This window comes from Bombus flavifrons, chromosome 7 (genome assembly GCF_040668555.2).
Source record: "Bombus flavifrons isolate JBK064 chromosome 7, iyBomFlav1_principal, whole genome shotgun sequence".
In the NCBI taxonomy this organism is placed as follows: domain Eukaryota; kingdom Metazoa; phylum Arthropoda; class Insecta; order Hymenoptera; family Apidae; genus Bombus; species Bombus flavifrons.
Window position 1 is genome coordinate 13,022,199 of NC_138448.1, and position 17,876 is coordinate 13,040,074.

The 17,876-nt window shown below is 37.7% G+C and overlaps 3 protein-coding genes across 9 annotated transcripts in view; 2 read left to right on the forward strand and 1 right to left on the reverse strand.

The window, feature by feature from the left end:
* Positions 1-165: 165 nt before the first annotated feature.
* Positions 166-4,135, forward strand: lolal (longitudinals lacking protein-like). Of its 3 annotated transcripts, none has more exons than XM_069116812.1 (4): positions 166-352; positions 899-1,131; positions 1,211-1,424; positions 3,179-3,189. In XM_069116812.1, exons 2-3 carry the CDS (start codon positions 943-945, stop codon positions 1,403-1,405), a joined length of 384 nt encoding a protein of 127 aa, XP_068972913.1. In that variant the 5' UTR covers positions 166-352; positions 899-942; the 3' UTR covers positions 1,406-1,424; positions 3,179-3,189. The 3 variants fall into 3 exon arrangements, with proteins under 3 accessions (XP_068972913.1, XP_068972911.1, XP_068972912.1); XM_069116810.1 differs by having other exon boundaries at positions 169-352; positions 1,510-4,135; XM_069116811.1 differs by lacking the exon at positions 166-352 and adding an exon at positions 406-658 and having other exon boundaries at positions 1,510-4,135.
* A 68-nt stretch (positions 4,136-4,203) lies between these two features.
* LOC138181710 (arrestin domain-containing protein 17) lies at positions 4,204-17,716 on the reverse strand. 4 transcript variants are annotated; one of them, XM_069116803.1, is made up of 9 exons: positions 17,586-17,709; positions 16,581-16,876; positions 15,698-15,835; positions 15,352-15,566; positions 15,095-15,280; positions 14,801-15,000; positions 4,724-4,938; positions 4,508-4,636; positions 4,204-4,425 (listed from the first exon to the last, which is right to left on the reverse strand). In XM_069116803.1, the coding sequence occupies exons 2-9, from the start codon at positions 16,696-16,698 to the stop codon at positions 4,403-4,405; spliced, it is 1,224 nt and encodes a 407-aa protein (XP_068972904.1). In that variant the 5' UTR covers positions 16,699-16,876; positions 17,586-17,709; the 3' UTR covers positions 4,204-4,402. The 4 variants fall into 4 exon arrangements, with proteins under 4 accessions (XP_068972904.1, XP_068972903.1, XP_068972902.1 ...); XM_069116800.1 differs by lacking the exons at positions 4,204-4,425; positions 4,508-4,636; positions 4,724-4,938 and adding exons at positions 13,893-14,108; positions 14,190-14,318; positions 14,405-14,634 and having other exon boundaries at positions 17,586-17,716; XM_069116802.1 differs by lacking the exons at positions 14,801-15,000; positions 15,095-15,280; positions 17,586-17,709 and adding exons at positions 5,143-5,342; positions 5,437-5,622 and having other exon boundaries at positions 16,581-16,855.
* Positions 11,477-17,876, forward strand: part of LOC138181705 (uncharacterized) — a 33,976-nt gene continuing 27,576 nt past the window's right edge. Inside the window, exon 1 of one of the 2 annotated variants that reach the window (XM_069116784.1) lies at positions 11,477-11,764. The gene's annotated coding sequence lies outside the window, so the exon portion shown is untranslated. Of the gene's footprint in view, positions 11,765-17,613; positions 17,746-17,876 lie in introns of those variants that run through there. The other variant, XM_069116785.1, reaches the window with a different exon arrangement.

Genomic DNA, 17,876 nt, shown 5'->3' on the forward strand with positions numbered 1-17,876 from the left:
GCGTTCTTTGATGTTATATCTAGGAATGCATTTTATGCTCTGCAATGACGTCGATATACAATTTTGGATTGACATTTATGTAGAGAGAATTTCGAATATTCCTCCAAGCGCGTGAATCAACGCCGCCAGCGACATCTTCAGACGGAATACGAAATCATAGCCAGTCGGTATAATATTTGCGAGCCGATCTACGACGAAAGGATCCGAATCTAACCGAATTTCTTCGCCGTGATATTAGCCACAACAAAAAATTAGTAACATTCGCGTAAAAACTTTTCGGAAATATATATTTTTCACGTTCTTTTTGTGATTCACTATTGCTACTGAGACTATAGTGCTTCGCGACATTAAGGTAAGTACTAGATTTCGTTAGGTTATTTTTCTCGCGCGTTTCGCATTATTGGGCCGTTTTGGGCCCACGACTGCCTTTGACGGAACGGTCCGAAGGATGTACGCGTATTGTTATGACAAAATACAAGTAACACGTCATGCACAGTATTTTCAAATACTAAAGTAGGAATTTGCATCGTGGCGTAATATTTGCTTTTTTATTTCTACTTTTGCTTTGCCAAACATTCTCAAACGCATCGTACACGAGTTGCCTGATTGGTTTTGGGCTTAACCTAAACAAAATCTGCTGCACGAAATTCCACGCAAGGTACCAACGTATTGTCTTGTATACGTTCTAGAAATTCTGTCATTCATTTCATGGTTTACGTGTTTCAATGTGATTAAGTTATTAAACAATGTTTGTAAATGTTTTTTGATTGAACGTGCATATGTGTTTTTGGCCTCATATGCATGGTGATATTTATATAACGTTGTCATTATTATAATTATATTACTCTGTTTTATATGCTTTTAGTTCAGTGTGTGTTACTAAAACTTGTTTTTCCAGTTTTGAAATCCAAGCGAGGTTCATTGGTGCATTGGTCGTCAACAATGGCAGATGAACAGCAACAGTTTTTTCTTAAATGGAATGATTTCCAATCTAATATGGTATCATCGTTTAAACACTTACGAGATGAAAAAAGTTTTACGGATGTGACGTTAGCTTGTGATGGTCAAACATGTAAAGCACATAAGATGGTATTATCTGCTTGTAGTCCCTATTTTAAGTCTTTGTTAGAGGTATGTTATCATCCTGTTATGCGAAATGTAATTTTTGGGAGATACGACGTAAGTGTTAATTTTCTAAAATTTTTTGTAGGAAAATCCGTCCAAACATCCTATTATAATTTTAAAAGATGTTGCATACAGCCATCTCCAAGCTATTTTGGAGTTTATGTATGCAGGAGAAGTTAATGTTTCGCAAGATCAGTTGCCTGCATTTCTTAAAACTGCTGATCGGCTTAAAGTCAAAGGGTTAGCAGAAGCACCAGGTGCCATTAAGAGAGAGGGTTAAAGTTATACTTATAGTTATGGTAAGGTCATGTATTAGATTTGGTTGACAATTTCACTATATTTCTTATATTTCCTCCAATTTAGTACTTGTGCTTCCCTTTCCAGGATATTGGGAAGCGTGTGGACTAAAAAAAAAGTGTAATAATGTAAAGTGATTATGTAAAGACATATACCACACACCATAAAAAACACACGCTATGTGTGCACAACTCAGTGTCCTCTGGTTCATGACTTGGATCAACACACGGCGACAATGTAAATTGCCTTTTCTTCATCTCAGTTAATGTTAATGTTGTATTGAATGTATGTATACAAATATGGTAGAGACGAAATGTTGATGTTTGTCTTGAACCCGTTGCGCCATGCGGTGGCGACAACACATTGATTATTTTTTTAAAACAAAGTGCTGCAGAAACTAATAAGTGGGTCACCATAGTTTACAATACACGGGACAGTTTTGTGGATCAAATGGAAATGTTAAAAGACATCTTTACAACTGCTGTTTTTAAAATGGATCTACTGTCTCACTATATTTTCCTATCGGTGGTCCCATAGTAGATCTGTTCACGAGGCATTAAAATTTCTTAAATCTGTACCAAATATTGGATAAGCGCAACCTTTTTACCGTTTTCTTCTTTACGGAGGATAGAGCAATATTTTATTGTAATATAAAAACTAAATATATTCGAGAAATAAGAGTTTATGATACTGTAATTGTAAGCCAATGTGTTAATATAGGAGAGCAAGAAATTTAGATCGTATCGTGAATAGATCTGCAATACCCCGATAATCCCATGAAAGAATGTTAAATCAAGTTTACTGGAAGTTGTAACATGCGTGTCGTTTATTGCTCTCTTTTATTATCGACAGTATGTTTAGTTAGGTGTATATACACGATTATTCCTCAAATTATTGGGATATAAAACAACTCTTGTGTGGATATATCTGTGGTATCTCTTGTAGTTTAAGAAACAATCGTGTATATATATTCAACCAAATATAGTGTTCGTGGATTGATAGATCGTGTCGTTTCTCACCGGTTAATATTCGCAATTGGCACGAGAATAATTGTTTCGTTCATCTTTTATTCAGTCGGTACCAGTTACCTCTTCTAGTGATCATGATTTTTTTACTTAACCAAATACTGCCAGTATTTATACCGGCGTATTCACAATATTACCGATAGACCAAATTTATTTATGATAATAATATATTAAGGGTTGAATGTCTTAAATCGAGGGAAGGTTATTGTAATATAAGCGAAACAAATTTTTGTAAAGTCGGAGCGCACAGTTCCTTTCCCCTCCCGATGGATCAGAATAATCAGAGTTAAAGGCAAAAATGTCAGGAACATTATCGAGTCAAGAACATATGTATTGATACGTGTTGTACACAAAAATATAAAAGTATCATTTTATTTGTTATATAATCGCGAGTCCAAGAACTTTTGCTACTTTTACTTCGAAGAACTAATTTTATACTTCTCGTAAGTTGATGAATTATGATTTTGCTTTATTCTTTTCTTATTTCTTAATATATTTGATTCAATTCTTGACTCTTCTTATTTTCTTTTCTTTTCCTAAAAATTACTTTTGGTATAATATTGTTTGGTATACCTTACGATAATTATCAAACAAAAATTAGATGTATTTACCATTTAGAACGATACCATTACGTATATTTACGATTTTTGAATTCATTTTTAAACACCACGAGTACTTCTACGATACTGAATGCCAATTTAGGATTACACATTCGTTTCCTATACTTGAAGCATATTGGAAACAAAATCGTACAAACAAATTGTTGTAGCACAATTTTTTCTGTCTTTTTTTAATTGCGTCGGATGTTCTCGTGAACATTGTTATGATTGTATGATTATTTAGAAACAACAAATTGACGCTCGAGTGGAGTTTTTATCTTGACGATATTAACGAACTAATTTGGAACGAGTTAATTAAGAACGATTGTTGTAATTATGTACAACATAAACGCACGTAATGGGACCAGCCACAATGAACTATAAAGGTACAATTGGAATTGACTTTGTCTAGCCTCCGTTAATAGCTGTATTGAACATTATTTTCGAAGTGTGTTCGATCACATATCAATTATTTTGCTCGATTCGTTCTATGAGCGAACGAAAAGTTTTCACAGTCATCCGATAGCAAGTCGTACTTGAAAAGCAAAGAAAAAAGAATGACGACCGTGTCTGTTCACAGTATTTAAGACAGCCTTTAACATTAAGATGGTTGGGTTCAGTTCCTACAATGACACGTTTCTCGGGCATTTGGTGATTAAAATGTGAATTGTACCGTGTGTATTTGCTAAAGTATCAAGAGCTGTATACACTTTAGAGTAAATGTTATATGAGTGATGATTCGAGATAAGTTTGCAACTTGTTGATAAGCTTTCCTCCATATTCTTAACCACTTATGTTACACGAGTAGAGGTGTTCAAGAGCTATTGTAAGTTTTTTACTCTTCTCTTTATCCAAACCTTTTTGAGAACGACCGATTTGCGATCTATTGATTTACCAAGGTTTTCCGACGAATCTCTCATTCCTTTTATACTGCTACTTTTTGTCACGAAATTTTCCTCGTTCACCTTTTTAAAGATAATATTCAACTTTTCCTTTTTGTCTCCTTTTAATAATTATAATATGACTCGATGATGATTATGATTACAATATGACAATGTTGAGATATAAAAATAAATTGTGTAAATATATCATTTTCGTAAAACTGTTGCTTTTCCCTAATGCCTTCTAACTTCAACTGGCAATAACAAAATGTACACTTCTTTTGACATGAAAACTATATTTATATGCTTGTGAACATAGTCCAAATGTGTATATAATCATACGTATAAAATAGTAAAAGTCAGTTAATAAATTGTATCAAAACATATACAGAAACTTCAACGTAGCTTTTCACCTGTTGGTGAACATTGTTATGTTTCGAACGAATTAGGCACGCAGCTAATCAACTCTCACTTCCTATAATCTTTCATTGGGTAACCCTGGAAGACAAGAAATTCAACAGAAAATTTACTCTACGATTAAAATCACTTAGATTGTTTCCTAATGAATTCATGATCTTACTTGGTGCTGGATAGTTGTACACAGGATACTTAGGCGAAAAAGGAGTATTCACACCCAATACTAATTCCGATTCATTCACGTCTTTAATGCTTGGAGTTTCAGATAAACCTACTTCGTAGGATGGTTGTGCTAAACAAGAGACGAAAGGTAATGCTCGTTAACTTGCTACTCCATTTTCTTTTGCATATATTAAACACAGATTTATTTATTTCTTACGTATATCCAGGTAAGCTGAAGAAGTGGAAGCTAGATCTCGTAACGGAATATCCGATGCACTTGATTGTCCTGGCATCGATGGTGGTGCCAGTACAGCCGGCTGTGCTACAAATGGAGTGGAGCAGGGTACGACGCTATGCAGAAGTCTCAAAGCTGGACGATGTAATGGTATCGTTCCGATCAGAATAGGGTAATGTCTCCTCATCTTAGAATACCTGATTTTACACATAAACGAAATCATCGATGAATATAATTGAGATTTTAGAAAGTAAACCACGCTTATAATATTGCGTCATGGTTATTATATCTCATATCTTTGATATCGTAATTGCTTCGAGTATTAATATTACGATAGTAATCTGATATGAAGCAATAAAAATAGCTGAAAGTATTATCCACTTTCAATCAGTGTTACTTACGGTCCCGAAACGTGAACAGTGACGACCAACTCGTACTCTAAATCTATTATGCCACAATATTGAAGATTAGAGGGTGGTATTGCTGGTATTAAAATCTCCGATGATAGGCGGCCATGTGCCGGAAATGGTGGTGAATGCCTAGTTTTCATTATTACTTTTTTATGAATCATTGTATTAGTTGACGTGCGAAAATGGGCTGTCTGCAAGAAGAAAAGGAATAGACGAAAGACGAAACGAAATAGTGACCCGGCATTATAGAAATTAGTATCTTGATCATTTTCAACCATCACTTACTCGTAATAATTTTGTGCTCAGTTTCCTAATCGGTATATTCGGGGTACTCGTGTAATGTACCGTTGTAGTTATTATTTGCCCTGGTACGTATCCAGCGCAAGGCACCATGATTTGTAAACCTAACGAGCCTTGCCCGATCCAGCATAAGCAATTGAAATTCTTGTTCGTTTCATCGTGGATTGCGAACTGTGCGAAGAATAGAATAATTCGTAAATTTGAAATACGTTTGTATATCATTCTAGAGATGAATATTAATTTCTTACGCATTTGTCACGATAAAGGTTCAAGTCGTAACACGTAATTACGCTGAACGCTGCTTTACACTCGTGATCGTCCTTTCCTTGTCTTTCGAGAACGACTTTTATCGTGTATCTTACGTACCCCGTGTCATGTTCAAAGCTGCATGGTATATCACGGGGCAATCGGAAGCTAAATGTATACTGGTTATGTCCGTAGGGGATTTTATGCCCTGCCTGGGCTGCAAAATTGATAAGCACGTTTCTATTTTGAATTTCGTAGATTTCATTCGATATCTTCTGTTTGTCATGAACACTGATCACCATCTTGCTCAAATATTTAAATCTTTTGGAAACTGTTACTCACATTCTGGAATACCCAATAGATCATGCTGGAAATTGAAATATTCCTCATTGCTGATACAGCTGTGCGTCCTTACGTCATCTAGTGCATCATTTTCCAACCAATGAACAAATGCTGATCCGTTTGCAATGAAATATAGTCCTATAATCGAGAGTCAAGCAGATCTTGGATAACTTCATAATCGATCTTTGTTTATCTCTGGATACAAGTTCGATAAAAAAGCAATAATCTTGTCAGACTGGTTCATCTCACTAGCATGATTAAATAATGATTTACTTACGCGCTTAATTAGAATCGTGCAATTTTTCGAATAGAAGTGAAATAATGATTACATTGTTTCATGCTACAATGTTACTCGTACACCGATATCTTCAACTAGAGACGATTAATCGTGAATCTACGAATGATCCACATTTCGTAACTTTTTTTCAACGAAACACGTTTTTTGCTGTTTGCAGAATTCGTTGGAACATCGCACAGAGATTAGGTACGCGACAATTTTATAGGCTTATACGTATGTCTCGTTGGCAACGTAATTAAAGAACGTGCGAGTTTCCTTTGTAGCTGCGTACGTTTAACGTTGCCGAAAACAGGATTATGCTAATGTAACGGTTGTTTCAGATTAAACGTAGTAAAGCAGTTTACCGCAAAGCAGAACAATACAAGAATGTGATTGTTTACAGAGATATCAGTTTCTCATATCGAATTCACATTGGCATTGTAATTATCAATTACCACATCACGTTTAGTTTGAAATGACTGTAAATTCGAAAACTATATATGTACTACATAGTTAAAAGCCGAAGACGATTCCTGTGAACGCGGCGCGTTTGAAAGTTCTATCGCGTTTCACAACCGCAATAACTCACCTTTAATATACTTCTCTTTTGTCGTGTCTATGATAATTTTTCCACTGACAACTTCACCGGGCTCATATGTGGCGCTTGCTTTGTCGAATATTATGCGAAATTGCCTCAAAGATGCCATATTGTTTAAGGAACGTTCAGTACTGGTGATTCACAGTGCCAAATTTTCTTTATCGTGTAAGAAACTGAAATCGTCAACTTTCACGCAGCACAGTTTATAAATCATCCAGCTCCCACTCGATCGTTGACTGATTCAAATTTCTGTTTGACATTGATACTAAAACAACAAACAAGGCGATTGAGGAATATTATTGGGATAGGAATCAATAAATAGAAGCGAGGATATGTACGTTACTATTGATGTGATATCTGGCAGTTAATGATAGCGGAGTTTTTCAAATACCAGGCACATGAAATTTGCTACTAGATCCGTTTGGATAGGGAATAGTATACAATTTTTTGTGCACACAGTAAGAATCGCTTTTGAGTTTATGAAAGTTATAGTTTAAACGACGCGCTGCGTCGATGTTTGAAATAATAGTCAGGATTTTCTTACTGGCAATCAGTCGAAACTATCCTCAAGAAGAGGCAATCGATATTTTAAGGGCGCGTGATTCGCTTTTCTCGTCAGTGAGTAACTTGTACGAATTCAGTTCGTTTCTTCGCTGCTCCCCCACGATCTCATAAATAATGATGACATTTCATGACATTCCAATACTTTCGAATCGTTCTTAAACCACATATGTAATGAACGATATCGAGTCTTTCAATGAGATTGACTTTAGTTGAAAATCTGCTTGATCACGCGTCGTAAACACAAGTCTATATCGAACGTACTCTTATAATTTTAACGTAGAATATAAAATTGATAAATGCGACGAAGGTGGATCAACAAGTAATATTTCCGATCATCGACCGTGTTTCGAGGGCAATTTTCCACTTTGAAAATTGCTGCATCGCGTCTGTTTCTGACAATCTGATTCGACGTTTACCTGTTGGTCGTGTTTGCCGAAGTTTGACCGCAAGCACGGGGGTTGATCCGTGAGCAGTTACCACACGTTGCGGTGCAAATTCGAGAGCAATCTCAGCGAACGTTTATCTAGTATGTCGTCGCGAACCATCGATTACCCTAAAGGGATCGTTGCCGCGTTAGTAACTATCTGCGGTTTTATACGAGAATTCAATTTTCCTTGGAGAAGCTGCCCGCCTTTGCATCCGCTTAGCGAATAAAATTTTCATCGTCCCAATAAAACTTCACCGTGCATGGGATTAGGAAAAAGCCAGCTTCGAGATGTAACGTTTATCGTTGCAAAATTTTCTGATTTACAAGGACAACTTGTTGTTTGTACTCTTAATTCAAATATCAAAATCGTATCGTAAGTTCGTATTCTCTTGGCAACAGGTTTGTTATGAATACAAACTGTCTGTTGATATTGAGGTGAAATATGTATCGATTCATATATTAGTAATTAGTTCCGGTTGTTTCCCTTTGTGCCTTAAACATGTATGTTTAACGGACGCTGGCAAACATTCTTCGAGCACGGTGATAAGGGATTACCAAACACCGTGCAAAATTCATAGACGGAAATCTTCGACATGGGTAGACAAATTGAATCAATGGAATAGTTACTCTGTTGATTTCAAATTGAACATCATTCCCCTGATATCCATCTATTCTCTTACATAAACAGTTTCTGTTAAATACCATTATCTTTCATTGAACTCCGCTGTTCGTACAGTCGATTCACCGTTACGCTTATAAATACGTACTACTTGGAAAACCATCGAACTCAAAGAGTCCTCTAACACGTGACATTTATTTCCCTACTTATAACCGTATTTTATTTCTTCAACGATAAGATGAAATCCATCATCAGGTGGTGACCTACGGAGATCCAGAGTAGTCACGGAAGCGAAATGGATCGAATTAATAAAGAGACACGTGCGAAGAGAAAGGAAGCGCCGGGGACGTTGGAGGTGGGTGATCGAGCAGGGTGAAGTAGCTGGCAGGGTGGAGATGGCGACCCGTACGATTCAACCCCTCAGTAAAGCAGTAACCTCTGTCGAAAATGTAGCTCGGTGGTTTCGTGCTCCGTTTTTCGACATAACGACCGTTGCTTTCCTCCTGCTGTCAATTTTCGGCAGTTTACGGAACGTTCAAGTCTCACGAGATCGTCCGGACTGAAGAGAAAAACTTGGAATTCACCGAAGAAGTTGGAACAATCTGGCGTGTCAATCGAGCGGTTTTGATCAACAGGTTAATTCTTCGGAGATAAATCAAAGCAAGTGATGAGATTGAAGTCTCTCAAATGTTTGCTTGTAGAATCGAGGTCGATAATTGAGACACGATTACTTAGAATGGTCGAATATTTTAGGTGGAGATACGTCAGCACGAGCTCCTGTCAATAACTCGTATTAAATTCGTAACTTATTGCAATATTTTCACATAGTAATTAAAATCTAGTTAAATAAGAAGTAATTATAAACACAGAGCAAGTACGAGCTTACATTTGGTAATATCGATTTCAGATGGGTTGGAAATTAACCAGCAAAAACGAAAGGGAAACGCTGTATGCGCGGTTTTTAGGAAATTATTGCAGAGGTTCACGTTACCGCGCGCAAGAGTATTCATATAAATTTTGCGTTTGAGCGAAACATCGCGGTGGATGAGTTGATTCTCTCGTAGTCGAGGCTTCCCTTTTATCATTGGTTTGAAACGAGAAAGAAATTTACGACAGCTGAAGGGAAATAAAATATCTTCGCGAGATTCTTTTTATTTACACTTGTTTCCCCGCAAGTCGATCGTTTACCAGGCGAATCGTCGCGTTGCCGCATTTCGGTTCCCTTCGATGGCGAAGGCAATCGTCCACAGTGTTTGAAGAGGTCTGTTTGACCTTAGGAAACCGTAGCTGTGTCAGGAACAAAAGTTTGTTGGCATCTCTGCTGTCCTTTATATACCAATCGCAAAAAAATACTCTTCGACGCTCGTCGACGTTGTTATTTACCATTGAGAAGTAAATTTTGTACTATGTTCATAACAGGATATTTTTGTAATTCTTATAGCACGATAATATCAACGTTCTCAATTTCTATTTGAGTGGCTTCTTCGAATTGCAAATGTGATAAGAAGCGTTCATCGGACTGTCCTTTTTTTAAGAGTTCGAAGGGTCCAGCGTGTCCTTTAATCTCTTTGTCTGCAGATGAATTCTCGAAGATCCTTTCTTACCCTTTAGGATATTCTCCGAATCACCGCGTCATGCCGTAATAGCAGTGCGTAAAAGGAAAAGACTCGAGAACCATCGTAGAAGGGAGGGCAACTCGACAATTGGGCGCGGGGATGAAAATTCAATCCACTCTGGAAGGTTGACGCGCTGTTCGTAGAAGACTCGTGGCGAACCGGCACAACAAAGAGTATCGTGTTTCATCATCATTGTGGAAACGCAATGAGCTCGCCAGAGAAGCTTTCTGCTTTCGCTTGGTAAATTAAAAAAAGAAGAAAAAACACGAAGGCAAGAAAAAATTCTAAAGAAAGGACAAGTAGGGATCAAGAGGGATTCATCGAGTTATCGAACTGAGATGACGATAAACAGCCCCGAACAATCGATACATTTAAAGTCCCCGCGAAGTCTCCATCAGCTACCACACCACCTCAAATCCCGATCGAAGGACGCAGAAGTCCCACGCAGTTGTCTGTGAGCAAATCACTGGGCAAGACATTGGTTTTAGAGTTCCCTCCACAACTGTATCCGGAGACACTCAATACAAGTTTCGTTCGTCAGTAGGAAGGAAAAACGTTTCAATTGTTAGCAAGCTGTTCGAACAGGAAATTGGGAAGCCTTCGAAGCTTCGTTGATATATTTACTGTGCATTCTGTCGCAATTGGAATACTTCCAAATGCAAGAGAAAAAAGATTATATTAGTTTGTCGAACGTAAATCGAGGGTTTGTTTTTGCGATCGGTAACGATTGGTATTGGTGAAACCGGTGGTTGAACTCTTAATTAGAAATTCCATATGTACACTTATCCATCTCTTTGCCTTTCTCCTTTTTATTGGTTTATTTACTTTTTTCCGTGTATCCTTTGCTTTTAAGATTGGGCCTACAGAGGCATTTTTCACGCGCGTGTCGGATTCGGGAAACACAGCACGCTGGCAATGTTCAGTGTCGGCGTGTAACACGCAGCGTATGAAACGTTCGTGTAATCCTTGCTTAAAATTGATCTCGTCACTTTCCAATATGTATGTAAGTATGTAGAAATGTTAACCGCGGTAAGACAAAGTATCTTGAAGTGCGAACCGACTCGATAGTTGAATCGTGTGTATGCGCGGACAGCGGAAAGACAGTCAGTCTTCGATTGGTACGCGATGAGGACAGTCCTATTGTAGTACCTTTTTACAGCATTTTTCGATTAAATTATTCTTCAAATTTCCCTTTTTGTTTTCTTCTTCATGCGTGAAAACGGCTCTTCCTACGTACATGTATATATTTGTCTTATAAATTTTTAAGAGATTTGACGTTCATTACGTTCATTGAAATTCGGAAGGGCGAATAACCGAGAGAGCAAACAAAGAACGAAGATAACTATCTAATTAATCGAATGTCCAAGTGATATCTGTTTGTCTTGTTTGTTGGTCTTTTTGAACTAATAGCCCGGCTTTAATTAACTGTCTATCAATATGTTTCAGTGCCGGATCACATCAGGCCGCGAGTACATAGTTTACCAGAGAAAGCGTACAATCCAAGAGCCGGAGAGGATCTGTATAGACTTCGGGCATTCAGCATCACCCATAAAGGCGTCGTTAATCGTGGTGATTCGATTATCTCGAGGCGTCGCAGGAGCAACACTTCTGTCAATAGTAGCAAGTAATTAATCCTTGCTAAGAATTATGTTTTTTCTGTGTATGCGATTGTGAAAACTCGTTATAAGTATGTTTCAGTAGGAAATAATTGAAGCGAAACGTACGAAAATTGAAAAATTAAGAATTTGTATGGTGCCTCGATTGTGCAGAGCACTGGACGAAAAATTTGAAGCATATCGCGTTCTAATATTTTTTGAATAGAAGCGAACGATCGAACGATCTACAATTTCGGGAATTTCAAAGCCGATAATCGAGCGGTCCGCTGTATGCAGGATCAGTATTTTCGACCAATCGCGGGGAGACGCAATCGCGAGTCAACGGAAGTCGTAAATTCCCGTTACGATTATAATTATCGACACCACGAGTTGATCGATCCCCTGATTTCCATTAAGATAATAGGGGTGTTTCAGTTAGTATAACACTGTGATTCAGAGAATTATAAATTATATATTTTTTCCACTTAAGTTACACCGTTGCTTATAATATATATCGTCGACAATGAGTTAGCGTATAGAGACACGATATACTGGCACAATATTCGTTGAAGATAGGAACAATTCTCTTAGAGTTTTGTTATAGTTGATTAACCCGTTACTGACATGTTGACTTTTCTAGCGTTGTAGGACAAGTAGTTGACTTTTCTAGTGATGTAGAAGAAGTAGTTGACTTGACCCTCCTGATGTCGCAGAAGAAGTAAAGTTCAGTGACGATGCTGTGTTGGAGGAAAGCTAGCAATGGGTGTGTCTAGCGCACGGGACCATCGGATTTGTTCATGACATTTTTGGTCAGGAAAGTGAGGGCAGTATACATTGCTTCTGATTGGATAAACGAAGATTGGTGGACTAGGAAGGTCTTAGCCGCCCTCGATAGAAAGTTGCTAGAAGGAAGTATCGTACGTGAGAAAGACTAACTTTCCCTTGTCAAGCCGTAGTAGACAATAGTCTTTAGAAATGATTCGGAAAACATATGTTTGTTGGATCTGAAGGACCTTAGCTAGCAAATTACTGGGATTTATGATGAGTCCTTAAGACTATTGAGGGTACGCAGGAAGGAAGAGCGGACATCTGGTTCCCGTCTGGCCCGCGGTGTATGGCCTGGTCTAGAGGGTCGCCCGACGTAACAGTATGCGATTTAGAAAACTCGTTATAAGTATGTTTCAGTAGGAAATAATTGAAGCGAAACGTACGAAAATTGAAAAATTAAGAATTTGTATGGTGCCTCGATTATGCAGAGCACTGGGCGAAAAATTTGAAGCACATCGCGTTCTAATATTTTTTGAATAGAATGCGCGTTGCACGAGCGAACGGCCTACAATTTCGGGAATTTCAAAGCCGATAATCGAACGCGTTCCTGGAACACCGGCTCGATTACTCTCTCCCGTATTACGATCAGTATCCTTGCTTCCTTTCGTTTCCATTGAATTGCGTTGAATCCGATCTAGAACGAGAACAATGACGGGCAAAATGCGCGACATGCTCTTTCCATCGATCACTCTCTATCACTGGCATTTAACTTAACAGACCGATTTCAATTTTCATGTCATTGGCTTGCTAATAATTAATTGCATCGCAACGTGATCGATTCTCGGTTTTTCAGCCATTAAATATGTAAATTTAAAACATCGATATTTCGTTTAACATTATAATATTACCGGAAAATTCTTTTGTTCTCTAACTTTTACAGAAATCAATTAGAACATGGATTCAGCGATCTTTGTATCGTACACATTTTTTAGGGGCATTCAGTATTTAATCCGACTGGCGCAATTTCAATTACAGTATGTTAATCATACGTTTACTTGTCCCTCAATTTGTATCGCTCTCATCTCATCATTTTTCGCACTTGTTCGCCCGCTAGATAATCTCGTTGTACTGACGGGGGTATTAGAGGATTCAGCGGAAGCGGAATTAATGGAGCACGTTTGTCGACCTCCCTATGATTCTAATACCTCCGAGCCAACCTTGGCCATCGTCTTCAACGATATATTTCAGTTCAACGATATCGATCCTTATATCCTTAATTTCTACGTATTAGAATCACGATAATAGTCGTTTAAATTAATCGTTTTGTAAATTAAACTCTTCGATCTAGTCGCTTTTAATAAAACAAGCTGGTTCTGTCATAAAAGAAAATCGATGGCACGAAAAGTATATTCATATGCTTGTAAACATAGTGCAAATGTGTATACAATCGTAGATATAAAATAGTAAAAATCGGTTAATAACTTGTATCAAAATATATAGAGAATCTTCAACGTAGCTTTTCACCTGTTGGCACCTGTTGGAACGACTTAGGCACGCAAGTAATCAATTCCCACTCGCTATAATCTTCCATTCATTTGGATAGACCTGGAAGAAAGAAATTCAAGTGATAATTTATTCTACAATTGAAAACACTTAGATTGCTTCCTAATGAATTCATGATCTTACTTAGTGCTGGATAGTCAAACACAGGATATCTAGGCGCAAAAAAGGTATTCGCACCGTATACGAAATCCGACTCATTGTGATCTCTAATGTTTTGAGTTCCAGACATACATTCTTTGTAGGATGGTGGTGCTAAACAAGAGACGAAAGGTAATGCCCACTAACTTGCTACTCCATTTTCTTTTGCATATATTAAACACAGATTATTCATTTCTTACGTATATCCAGGTTGAACGAAGAACTGTTAGCTAGATCTTGTGTTGGAGCTGTCGGAATATTTGCTGCACTTGCTTGTTCTGGCATCGTCATTGGAACTGGCATTATCGCGGGCTTTGCCACATCTGAGTTTGAGGAACAGGGTACGACGTTGTACGGAGATGGGAAAGACGAATAGTATAATGGTATCGTTCCGATCAGAAGAGGATAAGTTCTCTTAATTTTAGAACACCTGATTTTATGCATAAACGAAATCATCGATGAACATAATTGAGATTTTAGAAAGTAAATCGCGATTATTACATTGCGTCACAGTTATTAACTTATATCTTTGATATCATACTTGTTTCTATTATTGATATTACGATAGTAATCCATTTTCAATGCGTATTACTTACGTTGCCGAAATGTGAACAGAGACGATCAACTCGTAATTTAAGTTTATTATTTTACAATGTTGAAGATAAGAGGGTGCTATAGGTGGTACCAAAATCTCCGTCGTTATTTGCCCACTTTTCGGAAATGGTCCAAAATCGCTCGCTTTTTTTATTACTTTGATATTATTCAATGTCTTCGATGTCGCGCAAAATTGGAGTTTCTGCAAGAAGGAAAGGAACAGACGAAGGACGAAACAAAAAAATGCTTCGGCATTGGAGAAATTGCTATCTCGACCATTTTCAACCACCACTCACTCGTAATAATGTCATGCTGACTTTCGTAATCAGTTCATTCGAGTAATTCATGTAATTCAGCGTTGTATTTATCGTCTGCCCTGGTACGTATCCAGAGGAAGGCACTGTGATCTGCAAATCCATCGAGCCTTGTCTGCAGCAGCACATGCGTTTGAAACTTTTCCTTATTCCATCGTTGATTCCAAACTGTGCGAGAAGTAGAATAAATCGTTAATTACGTTTGCACATTATTCTAGAAATGAATATCAATTCCTTACGCATTTTTCACGATAAAGGTTCAAGTTTAAATCCGAAACTACGGTGAACGCTGCTTTACATTCGTGATCGAACTTCCATGGTCTATCGATCACGGCTTTTACCGTGTATCTTATGTACCCATTCGTGTGCTCGAAGCTGCATGGTATATCATTGGGCAATCGGAACCTGAATTTATACTCGTTATGTCCGTGGGGGATTTTATGCTCTGCCTGACCTGGAAAATTGATAAGCTCGTTACTATTTTGAATTTCGTAGATTTCATTCGTTATCTTCTGTTTATCGTTAACACTGATCATCGTCTTGCTCAAATATTTAAATCTCCCGAACTTGAAAACTTTCACTCACAATCCTGTGTACCAAATATGTTGTACTTGAAATGGTAGTATTCCTCCGACTTGCTATAGGTTCGCGACTTCGAACCATCTAATGAATTACTTTCGGACCAATGGACATACGATATCCCCTTCGTACTAACATATAGTCCTATAATCAAGAATCAATCAGATTTTAGATAAATTTATAATCGACTTCTATTTATCTCTGGATATATGTTCGATACGAAGACAATAATCTTATCAGACTGATTCATCTCATTAGACTGATTCATTATCAATTCATTATCAATAACGATTTACTTACGCGCCTAATTAGAATTGTGCAATTTTTCGAATAGAAGTGAAATAATGATTACATGGTTTCATGCTACAATATTATTTGTACACTGACGTCTTCAACTACAGACGATTAATCGTGAAACTACCAATGATCCACATTTCGTAATTTTTTTTCAACGACACACAATTTTTACTGTTTGCAGAATTCGTTGAGAAATCGCACAGAAATTAGGTACACGACAATTTTATAGGCTTATACGTATGTCTCGTTGGCAACGTAATTAAAGAACGTGCGAGTTTCCTTTGTAGCTGCGTACGTTTAACGTTGCCGAAAACAGGATTATGCTACTGTAACGGTTGTTTCAGATTAAACGTAGTAAAGCAGTTTACCGCAAAGCAGAACAATACAAGAATGTGATTGTTTACAGAGATATCAGTTTCTCATATCGAATTCACATTGGTATTGTAATTATCAATTACCACATCACGTTTAGTTTGAAATGACTGTAAATTCGAAAACTATATATGTACTACATAGTTAAAAGCCGAAGACGATTCCTGTGAACGCGGCGCGTTTGAAAGTTCTATCGCGTTTCACAACCGCAATAACTCACCTCTAACCTGCTTCTCTTTTATTGTGTCTAGGATAATTTTTCCACTGACAGTTTCACCGGGCATATATGTGGCGTTTAATCGATCGAATGTCACGCCAAATAGCTTCAACGACGGCATGGCGTATAGGGAACGCTCAGTACTGGTGATTCACAACGCCAAATTTTTTTTACCGTGTGAGAAATTCTTCCTGAGAATTTTCTCACCGCGTGAGAAGAACTTTCACAGAGCACAGTTTATAAATCATCCAGGTCTCACTTGACCATCGATTGAATTGAATTTTTGTTTCACATTGATACTAAAACAGTTATATTATCGGGATTGGAATCGGTAGATAAAAGCGAGGATATGGCGTCACTATCGACATGATATCTGGCAGTTAGTGATACCGGCGATTTTTTAAATACCAGGAACATGATAATTTGCCATTAGATTAGTTTGGATAGGCAATAGTTTATAATTTTTTGCGCACAGAGTAAGAATCGCTATTGAGTTTATGAAAGTTATGGTTTAAAAGACGCGCTGCGTCGATGTTTGAAATAATAGTCACGATTTTTCTACTGGCAATCAGTCGAAACTATCCTCAAGAAGAGGCAATCGATATTTTAAGGGCGCGTGATTCGCTTTTCTCGTCAGCGCGTAACTTGTACGAATTCAGTTCGTTTCTTCGCTGCTCCCGCACGATCTGATAAATAATGATGACATTTCATGACATTTCAATACCTTCGAATCGTTCTTAAGCCACACATGTAATGAACAATATCGAGTCAATGATTGAAAGTCAATGAGATTGACTTTAGTTGGAAATCTGCTTGATCACGCGTCGTAAACACAAGTCAATATCGAACGTACTCTTATAATTTTAACGTAGAATATAAAATTGATAAATGCGACGAAGGTGGATCAACAAGTAATATTTCCGATCATCGACCGTGTTTCGAGGGCAATTTTCCACTTTGAAAATTACTGTATCGCGTCTGTTTCTGACAATCTCATTCGACGTTTACCTGTTGGTCGTGTTTGCCGAAGTTTGACCGCAAGCACGGGGGTTGATCCGTGAGCAGCTACCACACGTTGCGGTGCAAATTCGAGCGCAATCTCAGCGAACGTTTATATAGTGTGTCGTCGTGAACCATCGATTACCCTAAAGGGACCGTTACCATGTTAGTAAGTATCTGCGGTTTTACACGAGAATCCAATTTCCCTTGGGAAAGCTGCGCGCCTTTGCATCCGCTTGGCGAATAAAATTTCCATCGTTCCAATAAAACTTCACCGTGCATGGGATTAGGAAAAAGCCA